The sequence below is a fragment of the Medicago sativa genome, chromosome 4, assembly GCF_051527215.1.
Source record: "Medicago sativa cultivar Bolivia chromosome 4, Bolivia_mono, whole genome shotgun sequence".
In the NCBI taxonomy this organism is placed as follows: domain Eukaryota; kingdom Viridiplantae; phylum Streptophyta; class Magnoliopsida; order Fabales; family Fabaceae; genus Medicago; species Medicago sativa.
In genome coordinates this window covers 64,681,354-64,707,699 of record NC_140752.1, presented here as the reverse complement: position 1 = coordinate 64,707,699, position 26,346 = coordinate 64,681,354, and the positions used below count along the sequence as shown (strand labels likewise).

General features: G+C 32.3%; 3 protein-coding genes, 1 long non-coding RNA gene and 1 other non-coding gene across 8 annotated transcripts; 3 read left to right on the top strand and 2 right to left on the bottom strand.

The window, feature by feature from the left end:
* The first annotated feature begins 1,163 nt into the window (after positions 1-1,163).
* On the top strand, positions 1,164-6,574 carry LOC146930739 (uncharacterized). Of its 2 annotated transcripts, XM_085702204.1 has the most exons (7): positions 1,164-1,390; positions 2,615-2,971; positions 3,320-3,693; positions 3,759-3,885; positions 5,613-5,891; positions 5,975-6,056; positions 6,143-6,574. In XM_085702204.1, exons 2-6 carry the CDS (start codon positions 2,621-2,623, stop codon positions 5,987-5,989), a joined length of 1,146 nt encoding a protein of 381 aa, XP_085558330.1. In that variant the 5' UTR covers positions 1,164-1,390; positions 2,615-2,620; the 3' UTR covers positions 5,990-6,056; positions 6,143-6,574. The 2 variants fall into 2 exon arrangements, with proteins under 2 accessions (XP_085558330.1, XP_085558331.1); XM_085702205.1 differs by lacking the exon at positions 5,975-6,056.
* A 6,103-nt stretch (positions 6,575-12,677) lies between these two features.
* On the top strand, positions 12,678-15,609 carry LOC146930738 (transcription factor MYB46-like). Its single transcript, XM_085702217.1, has 2 exons — positions 12,678-13,021; positions 14,590-15,609. The coding sequence occupies exons 1-2, from the start codon at positions 12,750-12,752 to the stop codon at positions 15,317-15,319; spliced, it is 1,002 nt and encodes a 333-aa protein (XP_085558343.1). The 5' UTR covers positions 12,678-12,749; the 3' UTR covers positions 15,320-15,609.
* A 3,949-nt stretch (positions 15,610-19,558) lies between these two features.
* On the bottom strand, positions 19,559-19,640 carry TRNAS-GCU (transfer RNA serine (anticodon GCU)). Its single transcript has one exon. It is a non-coding gene; the product is annotated as a tRNA-Ser (tRNA).
* Positions 19,641-19,700: 60 nt separating this feature from the next.
* On the top strand, positions 19,701-23,731 carry LOC146930736 (uncharacterized). Of its 3 annotated transcripts, none has more exons than XM_085702216.1 (3): positions 19,711-19,857; positions 22,117-22,223; positions 23,066-23,731. In XM_085702216.1, exon 3 carries the CDS (start codon positions 23,091-23,093, stop codon positions 23,496-23,498), a length of 408 nt encoding a protein of 135 aa, XP_085558342.1. In that variant the 5' UTR covers positions 19,711-19,857; positions 22,117-22,223; positions 23,066-23,090; the 3' UTR covers positions 23,499-23,731. The 3 variants fall into 3 exon arrangements, with proteins under 3 accessions (XP_085558340.1, XP_085558342.1, XP_085558341.1); XM_085702215.1 differs by lacking the exon at positions 22,117-22,223 and adding an exon at positions 22,256-22,315 and having other exon boundaries at positions 19,720-19,857; XM_085702214.1 differs by lacking the exon at positions 22,117-22,223 and having other exon boundaries at positions 19,701-19,857.
* Positions 23,732-23,810: 79 nt separating this feature from the next.
* LOC146930735 (uncharacterized) lies at positions 23,811-25,595 on the bottom strand. Its single transcript, XR_015006458.1, has 2 exons — positions 24,473-25,595; positions 23,811-24,001 (listed from the first exon to the last, which is right to left on the bottom strand). It is a non-coding gene; the product is annotated as an uncharacterized LOC146930735 (long non-coding RNA).
* Positions 25,596-26,346: the final 751 nt, after the last annotated feature.

The window sequence follows — 26,346 nt, the reverse complement described above, 5'->3', positions numbered from 1 at the left end:
TTTATAATGTTCTAAACATGTCTCCCAAAAATCGCTCAAAAATTTAAGAACCCAAAGATAATTAAACAAATTTAATTTTTACAATGACTAAAATTACATGTAATTTTCTTTTTGTAGGGACTAAAAATGCTATTAAAATTAAATAAGGGCCATACTTAAAAGTTCTCAATTTTATAGGGACCAAAAACATATTTAACCCTTTATTTTTAAAATAACTTAGACTCCAAGTGATGCCAAAAAACTTAAAAAATAATTTGCTACAACTAAATAACTTAAAAGATTTCTAGTGTAATTTGGAGTCAAGATCCTCTCCATTTAGCAAAATAAATGGAGTGTGCAATTTAGAGAGAAATAGACACATAAAATACATAGCGGGTCCCACCATTAGGTGGGTCACACCATCATTAATTACTTTTTACTTTTTTCAAATTTTTATGTGTCTTGACTCAATTTGTTACGTGAAATTGTCGGATAAACAATTTAGGGACAGACGAATTTTGCTTGGTTGATAGTAGGTTATGTGAACGTTAACACGTCTGAATGACGGTCGGCTAAACACCAACATAAGGAAACGTTGAGCACAAAGGCACGTTGAGTGGAGACTTACACACATGTGGACTATGTCAGCAGATCATACAGCGAAGTGAAAAACTGCAAATCAGACGTGGCGCTTTATGGATCTCTCACAGTGGAAAGACTCACACATCACCCGCGAAAATGATTGGTCAAGACTAATCCATGTAGGCCACGTCGTTTTGGCTAGTATGACTAGTGGTAACATATAAAAATTGTACTAGTACATTTTATTCAACATGCACAATCAAAGAAATTTAATATATTTTCTCTTCTAAAGATATTTAGAATTTTTTATCAAAACATTAATTCAATATGAAATTTTAAGCCCCAAAACCATAAACGTTCATATTACTTCATCTCTTGTTAAAAAATATTAAACTTTTTTAAGAGACAATTCTATAATGCATTAAATATGAGTGTAACAATATTAAAATTTTGAATGATACACATGAGTTGACTTAAAAGCAAGGACCATGAGTGGTGATGAAAAATATTTGCTAGATTAAAAATTGAAGAAATTTTTCAAAGAAACTAAAACCAAAATTTGAATATTTTATAGAGATCAAAAATTTCCCACCACTGCCACCGTTCCCTCCGAAAACGTTCCAAACCCTCGCTCACCATTCCCCTCCATACCCTTTTAAACACCGCAACTTGTTCCTCCAACACCTCATTTCCCTCCGTCATTCACCCCAACTTGTTGACGCCATTACGCTTCAGCATCAACTCTAGGCTTATAAACCCCAATTTCAAACCCTAATTGGAAACCCTTCACAAAGATTTCTTACGCTGCAACATCAATTCCAGGCTTCAGGTAAGGTTTATTTATACGCTTCCTTTGTTCACCGCCTAGTGGTTCGTTTCCTTTCTTTGATGCTTGTTTGATGATTTTGTTAACAATAGAGATTCCAAAATAGGCGAAAGAGAAGGATGTAAGGGGTTCAATTAGAATGCATAATAGTTAGGAAAATAAGGGTTGCAAAGTCAATATATAGTGTTTGAAATTCTGTCTTCGTTGCAGTTCGCCCCTAGCCACCTAATTGCGGCATTTGAGTTGCATTTGTTGTGTTGGGTGTGAGCGGGTGGGTTTAGTCCCACATTACCTAGAGACGTGACCGGTGTAGTGTTTATATAGTTTGGGCAGCCCTCACCTTACAAGTCGGTTTTGTAAGTATGAGTTAAGCTCAATACAAGAAACCTGATAATCAAGTCAAGTTATTATCTAGTCAATTGCATTTTATTGGAACCATATCATCCTTTAGCTGTTTCTCTTTATCTCTTTCAATTCATATTGTTAACATATAGTAAAGCATAAAAGGACTATACCACTAACATAGAAATATAAACGGCCCAATAGCATAAGTCACATAGATTATTCATATTATTTAACAAATTTTTCAATTTGTTCAGATTTTGAAGAAAGGATTGAGTTTAGGTATACTTTCTTCGTATATTTTGGTTCATGTTCTTTTAACTTGTTTGTCGGTGATACGTTCAAGCTTCATTTTAGCTGTTGTTGGACCAGAACTCTGTAATGGAGCCTTCTTATGTGTATGCCTCATACTTGAACTTGATTTGGTTCCAAGTTCTACTTCTCCCTTGATTATAGTTCTGTAATGGTGCTTCGTTTTTGTTAAGTGATTGTTAAAACAATATGATATACACCACTGTTAGCTACTCAAATCTGTTGTAATAGTCTTATAAAAAAATTATGTGTAGAATCTGAGCAAAATACCTGTTTTTGTGGTTGTTTACCCCTAAATAATTGTTCCAAGCAAAAACTCTCCTTTATCTCCTTGCACCCTCTATTTGAAATGTAGCCAGCCTTTTGCTTTTATTCTGGAATGTGAATCTTTCATTTTATATTTGCTTTGTGATATTTTGCTGTCTATTTTCTGTAATATGGTAGACCTTTGTCATATTGACCTTTTTAAAAAATGTAAATATTTTAGCACTTAAAGATTACCTATTTGTTGCTAGGAATCTTGATACATTGTCCCTGTCTATTGTAATTGACATGTCACATATTTTCAAATAGGAAAAAATGGAATTTCCCGAGCATCGCAAGTGGATGATTAAAAGGGTTGGTCCTGATAGAAGAAGAGTTACAGATGAATTTATGGCGGGGGTTGTTGAGTTTATTGAGTTTGCTTGTGCACAAGAAAATTATAAGAAAGGAGGAAAGCTAAGATGCCCATGTGCAAAATGCAAGTGTTTGAAGTTTCACTTAGTTGATGATGTCAAGGGACACCTTTGTATGAAGGGGTTTAAGAGTGGTTACTATTGCTGGACTAGCCACGGTGAACGAAGGACTCCCATTCCACCAATGGTTTCAAGCAATTTCTTTTATAGAAGTAGCAGGGCTCAAGAACAATACAAGTACTATGAGGGGATGGTAATGGATGCCTCTAGACCTTCTCTTGGTACCTATGTTCTGACTAGAGATAATAATGAAACAAATAAACATATATACTCCCTCCGATTACTAAGAAACAGTTGAATCAACAAAAATTGATGTGTATTCGGTCCAGATTTTGGATCAAATATATCAACTTTTGTTGACCCAACCCTCTCTTATATTTAGGACCAGAGGGAGTATTATACTTTGTTTCTTTTTGTACGCAAGCATTGATCAAATCACAGACTGTATTTTTTGAGTTAATGACAAAACCATGCTTGCATGGTTGAGAGTTTCTTCACCTTTGCATATTTTAGTAATTGTTTGTTTATCTTGTGTTCCCAGACCTCTCACTCACCTCAACCACCTATCCCATCTTTCCGGACTGAACATACACTCGACCCATTTCCCCATTCCCAAACTAGGCCAACACCAGCCATATCTCAACCTTTACAGGCTTCCCCTACATCTTCCACACCTCATTCTCATTTCCAAATTAGACCTACACCAGTCACATCTAAGCCTTTACTGACTTCCCCTACATCTTCCCCATCTCCGCATTCCCAAACGGGGTCATCCATAGATTTGTCACTTGTTCCTTCCCTCAGTTCACATGAAAATCCATGCAATGGTACACCGTCCTTAACACCGGAGAACATCAAGTGGGGGTCAAAGGATGTAGATGGACGGATTTGGATCATGCCCGCACCTGGAAACAAGTAATTCATATCAAAAGTATATGTTTAATATTGCATCTCACATAGATATTGCTTTGTACTTTCAGCTTTCACCCAGAGCTTGAAGTGAGGGGTGTCATTACAAAAATTGTCAAGAAAAAGTTTGAAGGGGCATGGACATCTTGGAGTAACGTGGATGATGACATGATAGACAAGTGGTTTGCTGACTTTAAGGTATTGTGTGACATTCCTTACCAATAGAAAGCAATCCATGTTTGATATTTTTAGATTTTGATCCCATAGGAGAGGTTTTCCTGTTATGGAGTAGGCTAAGACTTCTTTGTGACATTGTAGGCTAGTGTATAAATTGAAATGAACCCAATTTCATTTTGTTATTTCATTATTTAAAAAGATTAAATGCTGTCCATATCAGATTTGTTCACATTGTCTGAGAGCTTGATCGCATTGTCTCAGCTTGAGACTCTTGATGTCTCTAGGCTCAGGAGAGGTTCCCAAATTCTCCTCAATGGTGAAGTTAGTAACCAATGGTAGTTTTGATTGGTTGTGATCTTTAGTTCTGATGGATTCAACACATTAACATTAGCATTTAGTGTGCGAAGTGTGAACTTCATACTCGTGTACAAAGAATAGGACCAGCTGAATATATTCGTCCATACATATCCGATTTTCTCTGCTACTTATAATTTTTGGTCATTTACTTGATCATTTCTAAATTTGAACTTTAACATGACAAATTTAGAATATTATGGTTCATGTCTTAACAATATTGGAATTTGTCAGCGAAATTACAGGAAGTCATTTATTCTTGTAACTGTTTAATGTATAATACATTTTGTATGATTAGATTATTTTATCTAATCTAGTCTTGCCTGTGTCTTGTTTATCACTCATTGGGCTCATACCCTCATATCTAAGTTCTATTTTTATTTTTATTTTTTACTTTTTGATTTGGCGAGAGTCATATTTGTGGGTTTGGTTAGTATGTTAGCATGGGGCAGGTTCGACCTTACATCCGTATGCCTCCCAACCCTTTATGCCCACACCCCAGCCTCCTCACCTTCAACATCTGTGAGTGTCCAATACCTTTTTAATAGCTGATATTGCTTGTGAAAAAGTCTTTGGGATTTTAGGCTTGGAGTTGGAGATGTTCTGAAAGCTTAGCTAGTTCTGAAATCCTTACCCATACACATACATGGATCTATGGTTTTAGAACTTGTTTAAAGTTGTGCTATGTATATTTTGCGTAGAGGGTATGTGTACCACATTTTTTTAAATCTTATGACTAAATAATGGCTTCATAAATTATAATGACATGAACATATAATAATTGCAAGTGAACTGAGGAATCCGAGGCCAAGACATTGAGAATCTGTCTGCTAAAGGCTAACCAATGAAAGTGTACAACAAAAAAGGATTTCTATTATTTTCTTTATTCCTGAATTCTTCATTTAAAATTTGAATTAAACATCTCCACGGCAATTCTAACCATTGAACTAAGCTCTTCCTTAAGGTAAAAGTGCCAAGAGTTGACATTTCTTTCACATAAACCTTCTGAACAAAGTTTAAGCCACAATTTCAAAAGATGGTGGTGTAGTGGAACCGAAAGATATTTCCCCTTTAAACTTAGCTTGAAATATAAAGAAATCTGAGTTTACTGCAATTTGAAGACTTCTATACAATTTAGTCTACTGCAAAGTGAAACATAGTTACAATAGCCTCTAAACTAAAGTTAATTCAGCTACCTCATTTCCTCCAACTGGATTACTGGTCAATTTTGTTTCACTAAGACAACGCTAAAAAAACTTTAAACTGGTCTGATCATCAAAAAATAACTTGTACTCTTCCTAGCCCCACTCTTCAAAACACTTTAGTCTTATTCAAGTTTCAGAATTGCTTTTATCCTGCATTTCAATTGATCTTGGAATTGTTTTTGTTTGTAGGCCAAATACAAGTGGCTTGAACGTGATGAAGACAAGATTAAAAAGAGCTTCAATAGTAGGGGATCCTTAGCACTAAAAAATGCCTTGTTCAAGGTGCATAGTGGTAAGGATAAGGATGGTTGGATTGACGAAAAAAATTTAGAACAATTGAGGGTTAAATGGCAAGCCGATGATTGGCAAAAAGTTTCTACGATGAATAAGAAAAATAGGCAGTCTCAAGATGGACACAATGTGCATAGTGGAGGATCCATATCTACAAGAGAACACGCCAAGAGAATGGTTAGTACTTAGTAACTCTTAATGATAGCATGGATAGTTAACTAATTTTGCACTAATTTAATGTTTGCTTGTTATTCTTTTAGAAGATGGAATTTTGAGATTTATGATCGACTTCATAGGCCAAAGAGAAAACCAAATTAGTGGTTCAAGGACTAACAACTAAATGTATGTATATATGCTAGTCTTGAAAGTTTTATCTCTTATAAATATATAAAAAAAATTAATATATAGACTAACAACTACATTTTCAGGAAATGTAACAATACAAATATCTGAGAGACAACCTGTGAGTGGTGAGAGTAGTAGCAAGCAATCTACCCAATAGTCTGACAAAAGTGGTATCAGCAAGAAAGGACGCATTTGGATTAAGAGCTCAAGTTGCAACTGTAATAACATCTTCATTTTATGTTATGCACAAATTTATGGTGTGACTCCTAAACTAATTGCAAACTACTTTCTGTAATTTATATGAGTGCGTTGCTTGTTAAAGTTCCAAAATGTGCACCTGATATATGAGTGCGTTGCTTGTTAAAGTTCCAAAATGTGCACCTGATTGAAATATGAATGATTTTTTTTTTTTTGGTGGCCGGGGTTTCAACCTCGGACCTTGCATATAGTATGTGTTGTCTATACCAACTGAGCTATGCTCACAAGGACAAATATGAATGATTTGATATTTATTATAGAGTCACCTACATGTTTGACTTTATTTTTATTTTTTTATGGAAAGAAGGAATATTTTGATTTTAATTTAGAAAAGGTACAAAAATAAATAATTTATAAAAATAACAAATAAAAATATTAAACACAATATCATATTTTACCCTATTATTTTTTTGGTTACAAAAGGGAAATATTCGTCTCTAATTGGAGATAGACTTTAGAGACTAAATCATTGATAAATAATAATAAATGATAGAAATGGGATTTAAAGTTCATCTTCACAAGGACAAAGTATTCTAACTTAAGCATTACAATCTTAGTATGAGACAAGCCCGTCTCTTTTCAAGACATTTGCATTTTTTTTTTGTCCAATGCTAGTGACCACTGACCAATATGTCAAGTTAGAGACAGAAGAATTTTGTCTCTAATTTTGGACAGACTCTAACATTAATTTTAAGACTTCATTTCTTGCCTTGAATAAATGTTTGTTTTTAGTTTTGTTTCTAATTTGTTTATACCTACACCGATATCAAATAAAAACTTAGATATAGTGGAAGTTGACTGCAACTACCTATAATGTTGACAATTTCTTATATCATCCAACAAGCTTCTTGCGCATCCTATAACATTTCAGATTATATAATCTAAAATGTGTAAAAATATGCTCAAAACATCCTCCAACACCCTACATTTTTTTTTGGATTTCATAATCCGAACCAAGTGTGGGGGGTGGAAAAAGAAATTGTTATAAGTTATAACATGTGCTATGTCATGATTCTGCAGTGGGCATGTAATTGGACTGGACCTTTCTCCGATGGTACAACGGATAAGCTTCTCTAGTTTGAAAATTTTACATCATACCCTTATATTTATACCTCTACCCCACAAATACTACGTACTCCCCAAAATAAAAAAATACTAAATGAATATACTTTTGGGCAATTTTGAAAACTGGATTTGTAGGAATGAAAAGTGTTATGAATGCTCTTTCTAACTCTCTCTTTATCACTTACTCTTTTATTTGGTGAAATCTATGTAAGTATTACATATTGCAAATAGATCCCACATAAGGGGGGGGGGGGGGGGGGGGGGGGGACCCATGTGAGTTTTGCACATGAGAGTGAGTGTTAGAGAGTGTTAAAAAAGAGTGATCCTAGCATATTATAAGTGGTTTTTTGAAAGTGTTTAGGTTCAAAATTGGGTTAACATTAAATGGTAAGGGTGGAGGTACAATTGAAGTGGTATGAGGTAAAATCTTTTTGAGAACGGCAGATTGGATACATGCAAAAAAAAACCTGCTCCTACATGGTGCAACAGATGTGGGGACCATTAGATCTATTAAGTGTATGTTTGGTTTCAGTTTTGAAAAATCAAAATTGATTCTAGAACAGTGAAATTGATTTTGACATGTTTGAATGTTAATGTAGAATTGGTTTTGTTTGTAGATTTGATTCTATTGAAGTTAAAATTTGTAGTTTTTGATTTGGGTTAAATATGTTTTTGGTCCCTATAAATATGTCAACTTTTCGTTTTAGTCCCTCTAAAATTTTCCTTCAACTTTTAGTCCCTATAAAATTTTCAATCACTACTTTTGGTACCTATTTTTAATTTAATTTTTGTATTTTTTAATGAAATTGTGCAGAAATGTATAAAATATTCTAAAAAAATTTCCTAAAAAAAAATTAGAATTTTTTAACAAAACACAAATTAAATATGAATTTTTAACCTTAAAACATATAAAAATTCATATTAAATTCATGTTTTGTTAAAAAATTCTGAATTTTTTTTGGAGTGATTCTTATAATATTTTGAATTTTTCTGGAAAATTTTATTAAATAATATGAATTCTACATATGAGTTTACTTTAAAAGAGAGACCAAAAGTGAAGATTGAAAATTTTATAGGGACTAAAAGTTGAAGGAAAATTTTAGAGGGACTAAAACGAAAAATTGACATATTTATAGGGACCAAAAACATATTTAACCCTTTTGATTTCTACAACTAATTTTTACACACAAAATTTAAAATTCAACTCACTACTTACATTCAACCCACTTTTAGTCAGAATCAATTTTACATAATCAGTTCATTCAAAATCAATTTTTGTCATCGCAAAACCAAACACACTAACTAAGTGGAACAATATGCATACTTTGTTTAGTGGTGTTATCCTCCTTTTCTAGTGGCTCGTTTAAGATCATCCTCCCCGTCCATGCAAGGTCAACTCTTGGGGGTGGGGGCACAAAATTTCTATTTACAGAGGACATATATATTTTGTTGTTGTTCTGAACCCTCTGGTTTTCAGGGGAAAGAGGCTCTGATAATTCAGAGTTCGGTCGTGAGGTAAAGATAGTCTAATCAAGAATTGTTTCATCTAGCAATTAAATTTGGATTCTCTCAAAGGATTCATCCTTGATAAAACTAATTAACCACTTGAGCTCGATTGGTTAGGCAATATATTTTGTTGTTGGAACACGTGTTCATAAGATAAGTTAAATTAAGTTTTTTTTTTTTCAAAATGTCCCTTTAATCACGAATCCGATGAAATAGGTATATCCATCACAAGGTATATCCATCACATACCCAATTACATGTCTATTTTTTCCTTCCCGTCACACTCTATCCTCTACTCTAGTGTTATACTATATGTCATAGAAAATAACAAAGGTGGGATGAGAAAATATTGAAATAAAATTGAAACATATGAAAGATAGAAGAAAAATTAAAAGAGATATAGAGAGCTGCTGTGAGTGCTGCAGTAGAGAATCCAGCACCCTCAAATTTACACTGATATATTTCAAATAAGTGTAAAACACTCATACTACTAATTTGCTTATTCATTAATTATACTTGTCTAGTTATCACATTTTTCCATGTTGATTTTGTAGCTCATTTAAAAAAAAAAAATTAATCTATCATAGGGCCACTACCTTTAGATAGTTCGTTACTCTGGTGGTTGCACTTTCTTAATTTATTGATAGTTTTGTATTGGAAAGTTGTTGTTGGTAGGACCCCTCTTATCTAACTAAAGTCATGCTTGCTTACTTATGAGGTAATCAACTTGAATAAGAATAGAGCTAAACTTTGGCAAGATAACATGCAGTATAGAGAAAGCATAGAAAAGTTGAAGCCTTATGTGTTTGGAAGTTTTATGACAAATTTTAGCTCATGGCTAGTAATATTCAAAGATGTAGTACTTACGTATAAGTAAATGTAAATGTTTGTTTTTTTTTCTTCTGGTTTTTATTGCTATACCTTAATATACTTTTCTACCCTTTATTTTTTATTGATTAAAGATGCATTTTGAAGCAACTTCAAGCACTGGTCAATTCTTATGATGTGTATTTGTGTGAAGGTTTTAGGATTTGTGGACACGAATCCTATCACATATTCTCTATAGTCTACAGTATCTACTAAATTTGTGATTAATCATTATATTATTTGAAGTCAAAGCAATATGATGTGTAGTTAACGACATGAATTGGATCTCTGAGGTGGACAAATGGTACTTTGTTGTCTTCCTTTATTTGAAATTTTTTTCTACCTACACCCAAGCAAATATCCTCTGTTACAAATCACAATTCTTAATACCCAAGAAAATCCCCGGGTGACACACATTCATATGATGTTCCACAAACACATGATTTTAATTAGGACATAGTTTTTTGGACAGGAAATTGTTGATAAGTTAGTGGTTTTGGTAGTTTTGGAGGATCGAACCTTCTATCTCATGCTTGGAACTTATTTGGTGTTTCTCATACATATATTGTCTCTACCAATTGAGCTAAGCTCACGAGAACTCATTTAGTGTTTCTTAACTCATAAACCGAGCTAACTAATTGGGATAATTAAAACATAAATTATAAATAAAGTTTAATTGTGATGCACTCCCCGTGTAGAAAGTTTTACATTCCGAGCATATCAAAACCAATCACATGTGTAACTTTATGGTAATTATAATTAAAGTAAAATATTTTTTAATAATCTGACAATTATGATTGATTGACCGTGTAAAAAGATATTTACACCGACAATATATATGAATTAAATCATATATCTTATCCATCCTTCCCTCTAGCCCACTTGGTCCCTCTGGGGGGATGCCAATTTACTAAATTGATTGCTTCTTTTAACTTTTCCTAGTACTATCTTGTAACTTTTTGACAATCCTTGTAGCTTTTGAGTCTGTAGAATGTAAGGAAGTTATAATGAGTAAGAACACTCATAATAAAAAACTCTCATAGTGACTATATAGAAAGGACATCCATTACCTTACTCAAATGGAGTCTTCTTTTACTGGTGCAGGAGTTGGTTAATTTACTTTATTCCTCATTACAAATATTTTGCCAGTTTCATTTTTATACATTAACCAACTTAGTGCTTAAACTTATGCTTCTTCTAATCATCTATAATTGTTTAGGCTTTAGATACACCACTTTAACTACCACACACACACACACACAAGTCCTCTCTATTTAGCAGGTTTCTTATGAGTTTGATTTTAAAATAAGGAAAATAATCAGATCCCTAATAAAAGATATTATCATTAGTACGTCAGCAGGATGTATTAATTAACCTCCAAAAACAAAGTGAATTTTGAGTTCTCCAATTCAACTTGTTTTGCAGGTTGAGATGGTAATTATACAAGGAAATTGAAATTGTTTTGTTCATAATATATGCATGTTTTCTTTGCTTTTAAAAGATAGTCTAAAAAGTCAAATTCTGGTTGCACCATTTCTTTCTTCCTTTTTTTAGCATGATTCACCTTTCTTTGGAAAAGAATATGCTTGACAAAGCCATAGAAGGTTAAAGTAATCACTTTCTTCAATCTCAATTTACTAAACTCTGCTGTTTACTATTTTATCAAGAAAGTCACCATTATTCCCCTACAAAATTACATCTGGTGCATATATGTTTCAGCCATAGTTGGTAATTTTTTTTTGAAGAAGATAAATAAAATAAAAAAAACACTCATATCTAAAACAATAAATGTTTTAAGTGCAACCGTTATAGAACAATAAAATCAAAGAGAGAAACTATTGCAACATAAATAGTTGTTAAGGGTCTTATTTGACAAATCGTCACCAAAGACCATATCATTAGTACAACACGGGATCTCCTGCGGTCGGCATGGCTGTACCATAAGGCCGACCGCCGAGGTTAGCAGACAAGCCTTCCCTTTGGCCTGACCTTCATATACCCTAGGATGTAGGAATGGATAAAACTTAAAAACCAATACAAATGCACAATTAACAGTAAACCCTTTATATCTTTGTGGTTATAGTTAAGTAACAGATATATGTACAAATTGACTAATAGTCAATAATACCAAGGAATGGATAACATAGTGTATCTACGTATGTGTGCATGTGTACATCGATAGAGAAACTAAGAAACCTCCAAATCTCTTATTTTGTCACTTTTTGATCAAAAGTGGCGTATATTATATCTATGTTTCATATATATTTTGAGTCTATTTTACTTCTTTAGGCAATGAAGCTTAAGCAAGTGGATCATCTTATACACTAAAATTAACAAAATAGTGATAATAATAACTGTTACACACACGCATATAACTATCATTAAGTATGTGCCATCGTAATTATTCTTTATTATTAATTATGTGATATACATGTTAATTATATATCTTCAGCTTCACGTGTGGAGGTAGAGTAGCAGAGAGAGAGAGAGAGATCATTATGTGAAGTGGAAGCAAATAACTTGGCTTCATTATAAAACAAAGTTGTATAGTATATAGATATGTACAAATATATATATATATATATATATATATATATTTCTTTTTATCTGGCAACCTTTGATTCATGTATGATGATTACCTTGTGAGTGAAGAAAAAAATAGAAAATTGAAAAAGAAAACCAGGTTATGGAGTCAAAGACAAGAAGACACACACACATCTAAATATTTCTCTATCTCTCTCCCTCAAGTCTCTCTCCAAACCGTTTTCTTTTTCAACTAGACTCATCAACCAACCAACTCCTCTTTCTGTTTCTCTCTCACTACTCTTCCCTAATTTGTAAGCAAACCCCACAACCATCACCATCATCATTATCATCATCATTCCCACCCTATGAAGCTTCTTTCTTATTATTATATATACACATATACTTTCTCTTTATAAATCCTAATTCTTTTATCTCTACATCAAGGTGAGGAAGGGATTCAATAGTACAATGAGGAAGCCAGAGATTGCATCTGGAAAAAACAACTCTAAGCTTAGAAAAGGATTGTGGTCACCAGAGGAAGATGAGAAGCTTATGAACTACATGTTAAATAGTGGACAAGGTTGTTGGAGTGATGTTGCTAGAAATGCTGGATTGCAAAGATGTGGAAAAAGTTGTAGGCTAAGATGGATCAATTACTTGAGGCCTGATCTTAAACGTGGTGCATTCTCACCACAGGAAGAAGAACATATCATCCATTTGCATTCCCTTCTTGGAAACAGGTCCACTTCACTTTTCTACCTAGATCATCAATTTATTTATCTTATTAGTACCAAATTTGATTCCATATATTGGCTCCTTAATTTATTTATCTTATTATTAGTACCAAATTTATCTTAATTTGAGAAGATAACCATTTTTACATTGGCTCCTTAATTCACTATTTAGTGGACATAAAGAGATTTCAACTGTGAACTAATAATTAATATATTACATATATATTTGTATGCACCAAACATGAGTATGTATAATATGGACCTCAAAAAATGTTTTAAAGATGGACTTGACCAATTTTTAATAAAATGATGAATTTTATAATAATAAAAAAAGGGAAGAGATGTAGTATTTCATTACAATTTATTTAAAAAAATGTAAATATTCACCTTTAGACTATTTTTTAGAATTTATATTTGATACACCATTTTTTTCTCTCAAGTTATCTCACCCACATCAAGAGGTGAAATCTATATTCCCATGAAAAAAATAGCTGTGTATATTTTGAAACAGTTGTGCTATGGAAACATAGATTTCCTGACAGCGTGTTTGACATCAGGTCAAATGTATACACAACAATATAGTATATGGTGTCATGTTGTGCAAAATTGTTTCTAAAAAAAATGTTGTAAAAAAATTGTGTTCCTGAATCATTTATGATATAGAAAACATAGAATTATCACAAAAAGTCAATAGATACATCATAAGCAGATCAAGACTTGTGTGGTCACAACCAAAGATTTAGATTTTTTAGACAAACTCATAAATTAAAACATGAAAAGGAGAGAAAAAAAGCAATTATATTATTATTATTATTATTATTATTATTATTATTATTATTATTATTATTATTATTATTATTATTGATTGAATTAGTTAATGTGCATTTGTGTTGTGTGTGCACCCAAGTGATTTAAATTTGTTGTTGTGATCATGCAAATTATTCTCATAAGCAATAGTGCTTCCATTTAGAGAGACAGACAATTTTGTAAAAGGAAGTCTTTTTGTGTCAAAATTTAAGTCCTCCTCAACCTAAGATACGACACAACTAATTCAAAGTTAAAAAATACATGCACAACATGCATCAAATATAATAATATTATTATTAATATATGTATATGATCAAGACAGCTCCTTGTAGAAGACAAAAGTACAATTGAAAACAACATATAGGCACTGTGATTTCGTCTTTATTTGGACTTCGAGTTGAAGACACTCCATACTACGTGTATTGTTCAAAAAAGACTAATTAACTTTCATGCAAAGCATGCATTCAATTTCAGTTTTAAAAAATTGACAGAAATTAATTAATAAACATATATGTAGTCATATATACTCAAGACAACTCTATTTACTGTCTATTTCATAAATGGTATTTTTTTTTATAAACAAAATTTATTAACTAAATAGTATTACGAGAGGAAATAGGTCTAAAGGCCTCTAGCGGCACAGTTTGTTGTTTGTTTGCCTTCTATTCATGTATAATCTTTGCTATTTTAAAAAGAAAATTATTTTTGTGCTATATATATTTATGAATTATTAAGCAAACATATTAAATTGTGCTTCATTTTCAAAGATGGTCTCAAATTGCGGCGCGCTTACCTGGAAGAACAGACAATGAAATCAAGAACTTTTGGAATTCAACAATAAAGAAAAGACTCAAGAACATGTCGTCGAACACTTCACCAAACGCAAGCGATGAATCTTCGTACGACCCTAACAAAGACCATAATATAGGAGGTTTTATAACTTCTTCAACACAAGATCAACAACATATTGATAATCATTTTATGCCTATGTTCAATACTTCATCTCCATCACCACCAACAATGCAAAACACAGTTTTCAATACCATTATGTCTGGTTCTGGGTGTGGATTCTTCAATAATAGTACTACAGGAACATACTTGTCACAGAATAATCATGACAGCAAAAGTTTCTATTTGGAAAAAATGTTTGGGAGTGTAAATATTATTAATGGTGTAGAAGGAGATGAGATGGAAATTTACAATGTTCCTCCTCTAGAGAGTGTTAATACTAATAGTACTATTACTTGTGAACATAGTGTAAAAATGGAGAATGCATGCAATGGAGAAGATGGTAATTACAATAGTAGTTATAACTTTGATGACATAAACAACATTGTTATTAACAACTGCAATGTTGTTAGTAAGAGAAGTGAAAATAGAGCTGATCATGATGAGGTGGAGAATTTATTTCATGGAGATTTATCTGTTGGAGATTGGGATTTGGAAGATTTGATGAAAGATGTTTCATCATTTCCATTTCTTGATTTTTCAAACTGATGATCCAAGATTCAACAAAGTGTTTTCATCTCTTTCCATTTTTTACACTCCTTTATATTTGTATTTTTGCTGTTATACAGTACAGGGATTAATAAGGTAGGACTGAAATAAAAGTCAATCATTGTATATTTGAATTGATGATCATGTAATTAGTCTTGCAAATTTGTCAATTTGTATCCCACAGAAAACTACTGTAGTTAAATATATACAAGAATCTGTCATATATGATATGATATATACAATTGTGAAAAGAGATATATATGTCAATAGATAGTTACACATTAACTTTATGTGGTGTCCCCCCATGTTACAACATTATTTTGGGATGGTTTATTTGGAGGGAGTATAGAAGTTCATATCTTAGGTTTTCAGATTGGTGTAGATGATTTGTTCACAGAAAAGTTATTATATGTGGTTGAAATATCTATTGTATTCTGCTTTAATACTTTTGCTTATTAATAAAGTTTCTGGTTCAACAATATTTTATGGAAATACTTCTAGATATTGTTTATGTTTACTATATGGATGTCTAGGCTACCCAAGGATATGCACTTAAGATTATTCCATCCATTTCAAAATTTTGGAAGTTTAATATTTTTGTACACATTAAAAAATCATTTCATTGATGCATACTAAAATTCTCTTGATTTTATTATTTATTACTTTAAAAAATTCTCATTTTTCAATGAGTATAAATAATCTAGTAAAAATAAAACTATTTAATCGTATTCAAGAGTAAAATTGAAAAACAAATTCATTGCATTTGTGTGTATGAGTTTCAGTAGTGTTTACCATTTCGTTTGCAAACTAAGAAAAAAAAAATTATATGATCTTCAATTTCTAATTCACTAATTATTTTATTTGTTGGTGAGAAAAACATGTTACCAAATCAACGAAGATATAGGTTTTAAATTGGAGCCTTCTAGATAATTCACACAATAACATGGTTAATTTTTTTTTAAGATATGGAATAAGCTGGTGAGTACAACTTTTATAGTGGTTAGTTTGTATTGCTTTATTCAAATTGAATGCCAATAAGAATTTAAGATCATGTAATGCTAAATATAATGATTCTGCTCTTAGAATTTTAGAACAAAGCAATAATCAGATTAATCGTGTTTGTAGAAATATGGATAACTAACCATACAAATATGTCCACCAGATATTCAGAATCAGACGAACGAATCATGCAAGGTGAATGGATGCTTAATTGGATTTCATTTTAAAGTATTTGTGAAAATTAATGTTAGTTATAGATAAATAAAATATGAATGGTTAACTGAAAGTTGAATTCTAAGAGTAATAATTATAATTCCAGCTATGGTTTTCAACTTAAAAGATACCTAAGCATGATTGTCATGCCAAATAATGAGTGCAACGAGAAATTTGCAATTGAATAGGGAATAGTTATCATGAAGTAATTTTAACGCAACTTAATTAATTTGAAATGACTAGTTGGATTGTGAAGGAGATAGGGAAGGGGGAGTGCTTTTATAATTCAACATTGACGTCCCATGCAATAACTAACATGCGTGTGTCTCTTAAGACAGTGATAAACATAATTAATATGATAATCTTAAAAAAAATGTTAACAAGTGGACACTTAATAAGAAGTTTAAGAGTAAATAAGCAATTATCCCCCTGAAATTGTAAGTTTCATCAATTACCCCCCTGACATTAACAAAATTTCAATTACCCCTCTGAAATTGCATAACATTAATCAATTTACCCCCTCCGTCAAATTCTTCTGTTAGTCAACATGACATTTTGCAAATACCCCCCCTGAAGTTTTGCACTTATGTGCAAAATGCCCCCCGAACTTGAAAATGTATATATTTTTTTCTCATTCTTACTTGCTTGAGTAATCAATGTGAAAATAATATTGAAACCAAATATCATTGATGGTAGAGTTGTGTTTATATATATACATGATCAATGAACCAATGTTCATTAACTTTTGTCTGCTTTACATACTTCTTTGCTACATAGATTTTCAGAATTCTTTTCAATGCAATGTCCAAACCTGCTGCAAGTTTGTTCACTTTAGGCTTCATACCTACTCTCTAAATATGTACATAGAATCAATGGACGAAAGCCAAATTTTGATTAATGGGCAAAAAAGAATTCAACCACTATGCAGGACCACAAACATATTTTATGGTTGGACATGTATGAGAAATTTTCACCTGCACCATGTGTTGGTGTTCCATGATCACAACAATCACCACATAGAAAAGATTTCCATCCTTTTAGCAATGGGAATAAAAGTGTTCAAGTAAAACTAAAAGTGAATAACAGTATTTATTTTTTCAACAAGTAAATATGTGCATCAAATTCTACAAATTGGAGGGAAGATGCGTGAACGGGGCATTTTGAGTCAAGGATAAAAAAAATATATACATTTTTAAGTTTGGGGGGCATTTTGCACATAAGTGCAAAACTTCGGGGGGGGGGGGGGGGGGGGGGGGTATTTGCAAAACGTCATGTACACTAACAGAAGAATTTGACGGAGGGGGTAAATTGATTAACGTTGTGCAATTTCAGGGGGGTAATTGACATTTTGTTAATTTCAAGGGGGTAATTGACGAAACTTACAATTTCAGGGGGGTAATTGCATATTTACTCGAAGTTTAAAGTGAAAATTTTATCTTAGAAATTATGTATTTAACATATTGAAACATTCAAAAAGTAACTTTTTTAACATAGAATTTATCAATTATTACTCTCTCCGTTTCAAAATGAGTGTCACTTTAGTCAATTGCACACATATTAAGGAATGGAATGAAGTAGTCAAATGTCATAGCAATTTTACCAAATTATCCTAATCAATCATTGGTTTGTTTTTCATTAAAGAAAAAATAATACTTTGGAAGTAGTGTAACATAGTATTAATTGAAGGGTACAATTGAAAAGAAAAAGTTATTATTGCATTGAAAACTGAAAGTGACATTCATTTTGAAACAAATTTTTTTGCTTAAAACGACACTCATTTTGAAACGAAAGGAGTAATATTTTTTAATCTTTAACAACACTTGTTAGCAAGACAAAAAAAAAGTATGATAATGATTTAAGCAAGGAGAATGTTAAACGGTGTCCATGGTTAAACAATTAAAACAAGTAAAGATTTAATGGATGAGTAATGATATTTTTACAATTATTTGATGACAACTTTTGTGACAACCTTCTTTTTCTCTCTTCTTATTGGTCAAAAATAATAGAAAAGGAAAAAGAAGGAGAGAGGGTGAAAACATCATGTGAGTATGAGGAGAAAATTGTCTTAAAATTATCACAAAATGGTTGTACAAATATTATTTCTCTTTATGAATATGTTAAAGAGCGCCATTAAGACATTGAATAAGTGAACAAAAAAATAATTATTGTATTCGAAAGTAGTGAATTAAACTTTTTAAAAATTTAAAAGTTTTCAATACAAAGTGTCCAACCAAACTTAATATCATATATCAATAACTCTATATCATTACATTTTAATATTTTAAGCAGAGTAATATCCGCAGAAAGAGAGTGCTTATTTGAGTTATTTTTTCAACTAAGTACAACTTTTCTTTTCTCCACAATGAAAGTACATATTAAGTACTAAGCTTGGGGAGTTAAGCTACTAATGTTGTAGACGATCTTAATATTCTCACGCGGAAAACATATTATTTTCCCTTCTTTTTTTACTACTATAAAGGAATAGGGTCCACATTCATGAAGAGATATTATTTGTGTAAATCTACATAATTGCCTTAAACATTTTATAGACCCAATTCTAATTTTGAACCCTCGTAATTTGAAACGCCGATATTGTTATAAGTAAAAAACCCTAAAAAATTGGTATATGCAGGAATTTGACGCTTTTCAAAATTAAATTTGATTAAAATTTAGACCTTAAACATTTCTATTCAATTTTTAAAAAAAAATCGAGTCCTCAAAATTTTGAAACTTTGTGCAATACCCTACCTTATACATGGGTTAACCTAACTCTTCAAATCTATCATACTAATATCAATCTCTTATTTCTTCTCCAATAAAGTAACTAATAAGCTCTCTCTAAAAAATGGACTTCATCACTAAATAAACAAAAAAAGTTGGACTTCCCTATTGAGTTGAATAGACTAGTTCTAGTTCCTTTGGGATGAAAATACTCTTACAAAAAGGTGAAACTAAATATTTGAAACTACTTTTCTCTATGAGTGCGCGAGAATTTGAAAAACAAAAAAAAGATTAAAAAAAAAAATTCGACGCCTGAGAGATTCGAACTCTCGCGGGGAAACCCCATGTACTTAGCAGGCACACGCCTTAACCACTCGGCCAAAGCGTCTTTGTTGAAAATCTCCAGCGCTAAACATATTTATACCATAATCTTGAAGCGTACTCCTCAACTCTCTTTGCATTCCTCAAAATCCCAAATCGATAAACCCTAATCCCAATTCTCTCATTTCCTCTCTAGATTCTCAATTTCCACTGCATAATAGATATTCTGTTCAATCACGCTTCCGTTTTTATTCCATTCAGTTCAATTACCACATTGCTCATAGGTGATTATTTTAATTTTCAACCTTATCTAAATTCTAATTTAGTGCTTTATTGTACTGCATAGTCCATAGATTTATGCATGTTTACTATATGCTTCAATCTTAAACATTTTCTTTCAATAAATTTTGCATTTCCTTTTGCTTTTGATTGAACTCATAAGGTAAAACATGACTTTTATGGATTACTGGGATTTTGAAATTCTGTTGCTATTCATTATGATCATAACTTTATGTTTGTGTTTGCGAAATCAACCATTTTGATTCCTAATTGTGTGAAATGCTGTCATATGGTCATGGAATGTATCAAAATTCGAAACACATCCATAACCATAAGTGTCTCTTTTATTGGTTATTTTGGTCTCCTTTTAGGTAGTTAATTTAGTCCTCGAGTTCGTTGGTCAATTTAGTCCATTAAATTAAATTACGTGCTTTGGGGATGTGTTTGCAATTTTGATATATTTTGGGAGTATACCAAGTACTAACCTCGTCTGACACATACAAGGACCAAAATGATTGTTTTATTGTTTTATTTTAACTAGAGGATGCATGTTTTCTTTGCATCTCTATGTTAACTAATTATGCTATTTATAAGTCGTCCCTCAAGTTAAAATATGAAACAGAAGAAGTGTGTTACTTTCTCACATTTACACAATTTAAAGGGCAAAGTGATATATTTTACCCTGGTTAGCTTATTAAGTTTATTTATTTCCCCTTTTCCTCTCTCTCAGCTAATTTGATTCAGTTCTGTATAGCTAATGGGATCAAAGAGTGCTGTAAAATTTATCTAAAAAAAAAGAAGTTCTACGAAAAGGACGAAGAATGGTATAGCGATAGGATGCATGCGGAGGTCCACTTGTACTATATTTACACACAACACTGTAAACCTTGAATCAATTGAACACGGATCTAGTTAAAGTGTAGAGTATTAAGCATATTAAATTTGAGATTTATATGATAGGCACATTATGTTCTTCCATAGATGATACATGACAAGGGTAGCAGTGTTAGTCATTCTTATCTTATAGGATAGTTTTGAAACGTAGTTTGTATCGCTTGGTAAGTCCTTAACTCTCTTGCGCCTACCCTTTTCTCCTTTTATCTAACTTGAGCTCAATTCTATTTTACACTATTAATTGGTGTTAGTGGGAGTGCTCCAAAAGAAATTGTTTCTTGCAAATATTTTTCATAATAGATGCTTCACATACTTTTTGGTTTTAAGCTTGCTGATATATACTAGGACTTGTTAAATGTTGAAATCATATTTCAATACAAAGCTTTAATCCATATTCAAATTGGATTCAATTACTTGTTTCTTTCTTTTTGGAGCTTACTACTTGGCAATATAAAAAAGAATGCCAACAAAACAACAAAAGACATGAAATGCGATTGCTAAGTATAAACCACTTTCAGACAATTTTATTATAGATCCAATCTTAGAGACGTACTTGTAGATTTACAATCTTAGAGACTTTGTTCAAATTTGGTGCTTGTTTTTGAGTTATCTCATTGATATACGTGTCATGGTATAAAAATGAAGGGAAATCAATGCTCTTTTGATGGTTGAAGTTGATAACCCTTGGTATTTGTCGTATACTTTACAGATCCCTTGCGTTTCTAGTGATAGGAAGCATAATCTCCAACTCAAGTTATGCATTTAATTTTTGCTCATTTGGACTTTTAGCATATTGTTTTGCTTTTGTGTGGCCTAGATGTTTGTTATATAGTACTCATTGCTATGTTTAGAATGTAGTAAATAATTTAGAACATTTGTTCCAATTATTTTATTTTTAAATTGTTACTTAGCGGCGGCTAAAACTGCCACAAATCTTCTGTTTTTTTAAGAATATTTTTGTAAGATATTTAGCGGCGATTATACCACCGCAAAACATGTACATAAAAGAAACAACAATGTGCAAAATGGACATTGTGGTGGTCTGAACTGCTGCTAAATATAGTGGTGGATATCAAAACAGTCAGGCTGAGCCTCCTCTGTATAGACTTGTGGCACTAAGTTCCTTGCGTTTGTGCAACCACCGTTATTCCTTTTAGTGGCAGTTGAAACCGCCGCTAAATAAGCAATTTGACCGCCACTAATTCTTGATTTCCTTGTAGTTCACATGGTGCATATGTTTGCGATAATTTTAAAAAGTAACTTTTACAAGTGAAACGCTTTGTTCCATATTGATGTTATAAACTGCTGTTAACTACTTGAGATGTGTGCTGGTGGTGCCACATATGTCGGCGAATGGTATGCTGATACAGATGAAGTGACTGGAGATATAGCTGATTACATGATACTTTTGGGTGACATCTTTTGTAAAGTTCTTTACAAAGAGAAGGTTCTTAAGAGATTCTTTGTTGAATACCTGGTAACTTGACTTGGGCTCTTACTCCGTTGCAGGCCTTTACCACTTTCATTAAAATTTTATTCTGACTGAACGAGTAGTGCTTGTCGATGCAGGTTCCATGTTAATACTACTATGGCTAGTAGTGATAGATTAGTTCTTTTGTGATTCTGTTTCTTTCTGTGAGATCTTACGAAGTTATGATATATTCTTTCTTTTTATAGAAAAATTTGAGATATATTCTTTTGATGCTTTGTCCGACCCCACATAGTGGGATAAGACTTGGTTGTTGTTGTTGTATTCTTTTGATGCTTTGTGCAATAAGGAAAAAATTTCATTCACACCCACTTGCACTAATTTTCTGTGATGTCTTACACAAATTTTTAAAAAGCTTATTATATGTGATGCTACTTTCTTTCCATATTTGATTGTTTCAGCTTTAAAACGTGATGGATTTTTTGTATGTGGTAAATGAAGTAGATGACCCAGATTTTTTCATGTTGCTGGTGCCTGGTTCTTTTTTTATTTGGTTGCAAGACCAGTTTGGGGACTATCCATTAGAGCCTGGCAAATCAGTTCTTAAACTGGAATTAGTTCTTAAACTAATTTTTTTATCTGTTTCTTGCAAATTGAACCAGTTTTTGAACTGGTTTAGAAGTAGCTCTATTTGGGTTGAAGAAAATCGGGGTTGGTTCTAATTGAGTTCTGGTTCGGTTCAATTTGAATTGGTTTTTTCTGATTAAACTAACCATGAACAGCCATACATAAATGAAAATAACCTAAACTTCCATTTTCTCGACCATAATGCTTTTATATCTTTTTAACAGAAAAATGTCAAATTGAAAAGTGTCCATTCTCTTTCGCAGGTTGTGAATTGGGTGTTGAGTGGTGATGGATGACCTGCTTGATTCTTCGGTTTATTTGGAGGAGACCCATTTGAAGGAAGGCTACGATGAAGGTTACAGTCACGGCCTTGATGCTGGCAGGGAAGAGGGGAAGCAGGTTGGGCTCAAAGTTGGTTTTGAGGTCGGTGAGGAACTCGGATTCTACAGTGGCTGCATCCACATATGGACATCCGCCATCCAGATTGATCCGACTTGCTTCTCTTCCCGGGCCAAAACTGCCATCACCCAGATGCAAGAATTGATCCAAAAATACCCTTTGATGGATCCGGAAGATCTACAAGTGCAAGAGATCATGGATAGCCTCAGGCTCAAGTTCAAGATGCTCTGTTCTTCACTGCATGTCAAACTCCACTATAATGGCTATCCTGGTGTGGCCAATGTCACTCAGTTTTGATCCAGATTTTGTATTTTACTCTGTTCCCATTTCGAAGGTAAAAATTATGCTCGAGTTATAGAATAAATAAAGTTTGATATGTAACTTGCAGTATTGAATATTTCACCATAGGTATAATTAACACTTATTGTTCATGTACGTAAGATATTGGCCTCTTAGCTTTGTACATCAAAATTTTGATGTCAAATACTTTTTTCTTTGGGTACAATGATGTTAAATACATTGTCGTTTGATTTTTCTGTTTTTTTTTTTTTTTTAAATGTGTATAAGTTGTAAAAGTTAAAAAGTAAGAGAAAGATGGAGATAAACGTCTACAATCTCAAATAGGTGTTTGTATTTTGATGTTCAATCTACACGATTATATTGAAGAATTATATTTTGAAGAATTTAATATTAGAAGCTATTAAATTAGATCTTTTTAAGCAAAAAAGGGTAGTGCAAAGACATCATTATGAACTACAAACAGCGGAACTAGGTTGACAACGTAACATTCCAACAGTCATCTGCATCACAGCACAAAATATCATTCAATAATAAAAAGAAAACAAAAACATGGAGGGTACACAAACCAAACTCATAAAAGAAAAATTAGTTGAAGTGATAATCAGTAGATCAAATCTATTTCGAAAAAAGTCATCTCTAGTACAAATTGGCAAAAAAGTTCACAAATTAAAACCCAGTAAGCTAAAACCCTTATTAGTCATAATCAACACAGTTATTACCCTCTCCAAAAACATGACAATGAGAAACTTTGTAATGGGAGCCTCTTACAAGACTTTAACAGTTCACCCATACCATATATGTTATGAAGAGCCAAAGAACCAAAGAAGGATTAGAAAATGTGTGAACAGTTAAAGTAGAGCCACACTCTAGCAAGAGACTAAACACCAAAAAAAAAAAAAAACATGGAAGCAGTTAGCTCAACATGTAAGGCAGCAACCAAATATTAGGAACAAAACAACAAATAAACGTACCTCTACTGTCTTTGAAAACAGATACCTGGAGAACCCCTAGCAGCACCATCTATATTACATTTTTACCAATAGCTAGGGAAGAATCCAATCAACTTGGGAAAGGAAAGGGCTATATTGCACCAGAACAGTGACAGAGCTACAGGCGTGAAGCCGGCCCAACGAATTATAACGCCTAAAGCCGATATTAGAACAAGCCACTAAAACTGTGTTTTCTGGAGGCCTAAAATATCAATTTGGACTGCCTTATGCTTGGTCCGACTCTGCTTGAAACACATGGAAAGGCAGTGGAAACCGGATACTGGCGAGCTAAAGTGTAATGTGGGTTGTGCGTTATTCCTCAACAAGGATGCTATAGAACCAATATCTGCATTCGAGATGAGAATCATGAATTTGTGTGCGCCAAACAATATTGGTAAATGCAAATAGAACTCCTCAAGAAGCGGAAGCAGTCTGTTTACTGAACGCGCTAAATTAGTTACCTGAGATGGATGTTTACAGGGTTACCATTGAACTAGAATGTAAACTAGTGGTGGGTGAAATCTATGGAGATTATACCTATGCATTTGATTTTCGCTCTATTTTGTGTCATAAAAAACCTGTCAACTTTTAAATCAAAACTATAAGATTAGTTTTTACAAGACAAGTCAATCGTATTGCTCATACAGTTGCAAGGACATCATCGTATTATGCTAGTTTCAATAAAAGTTACTTCCTCTCTTATAAAATATAAGGAAAAATGAGTCAAAGAAAGTAGATGTATTTAGACAAAAACAAAATACATCAATTTTGTTTGACTCGCTTTTGCTTATATCTTGTAATTGGAGGAGTATTTCAGTCCAACCTATATTATTGATCTTAATAATTTAGAAATGAGATAAGTTTCCTTTCATTTGGGTTCTGCCGTATTTGTACCCCAAAAAATGTTTGTTTTTGTTTCAAAAAATGTAAACACTCTCATACCTGAATTTTTTTTTTTTTGTGTAAATCGAGTATCCGTGCACACAACTGTGGAGAATAATATCTTGCCTCTTGTGAGACCTAAATGGACGGCAAACTATCCTTTAAAGTTTTAACGTTGTTGCATGTCTAAGACTGAATTCGAATTCAGGACCTTGATTAAATTAAAAGAGATTTGTCTCAACTCATCTAAATGCTTTTAGATAGTCATACCTGGAGTTTTGTTTGATACATATTCATCGTCTAATCATTTAATATCACCCAATTTATTTATATTTAATATTTTAAAATAAATTTAAGTTTATAATTATTTTTGTTTATAGGATAGTGGTACCTAACAAAACTCCAATATATCCTCTCAAAAGATAGTTTTATACCCATTGCGGTCCCACTGATTCACTAAATTGATCTTTTATAATTGTGCTCACAGGATATCCGGTTAAAAAAAACAACTATGATTTTATTTTATTTTGATGAAAACAACTATAAAATATGAAATCATTTAAAAAAATAAATCCATATATATATATATATATATATATATATATATATATATATATATATATATATATATATTTATATCCTGTCACACCACATAATATCTTGCCTTAAAATTGACATGTCAACAAGACTCTTGTTTATTGTCCTTTCAAATAAATCAAGAGTTTTTTGTTCCTTCGAAATACTATATAATTCTAGAATTATGTGTGATTTAATGTGTAGATAACCTGGAAGTTGCTCAAATAAAACACAGCTTCTCCTTCCATGCTGGCATGCAATCATGAGAGACTCATCGCAATCATGAGAGACTCATCACGTGTCATTACAACTGGTTCATACAGTCCACTTCACAAAAGAACAACAATCCGACACAGACACTCACCCATTAGTATCTCGCCACGTTGGCTTTGTTGAGA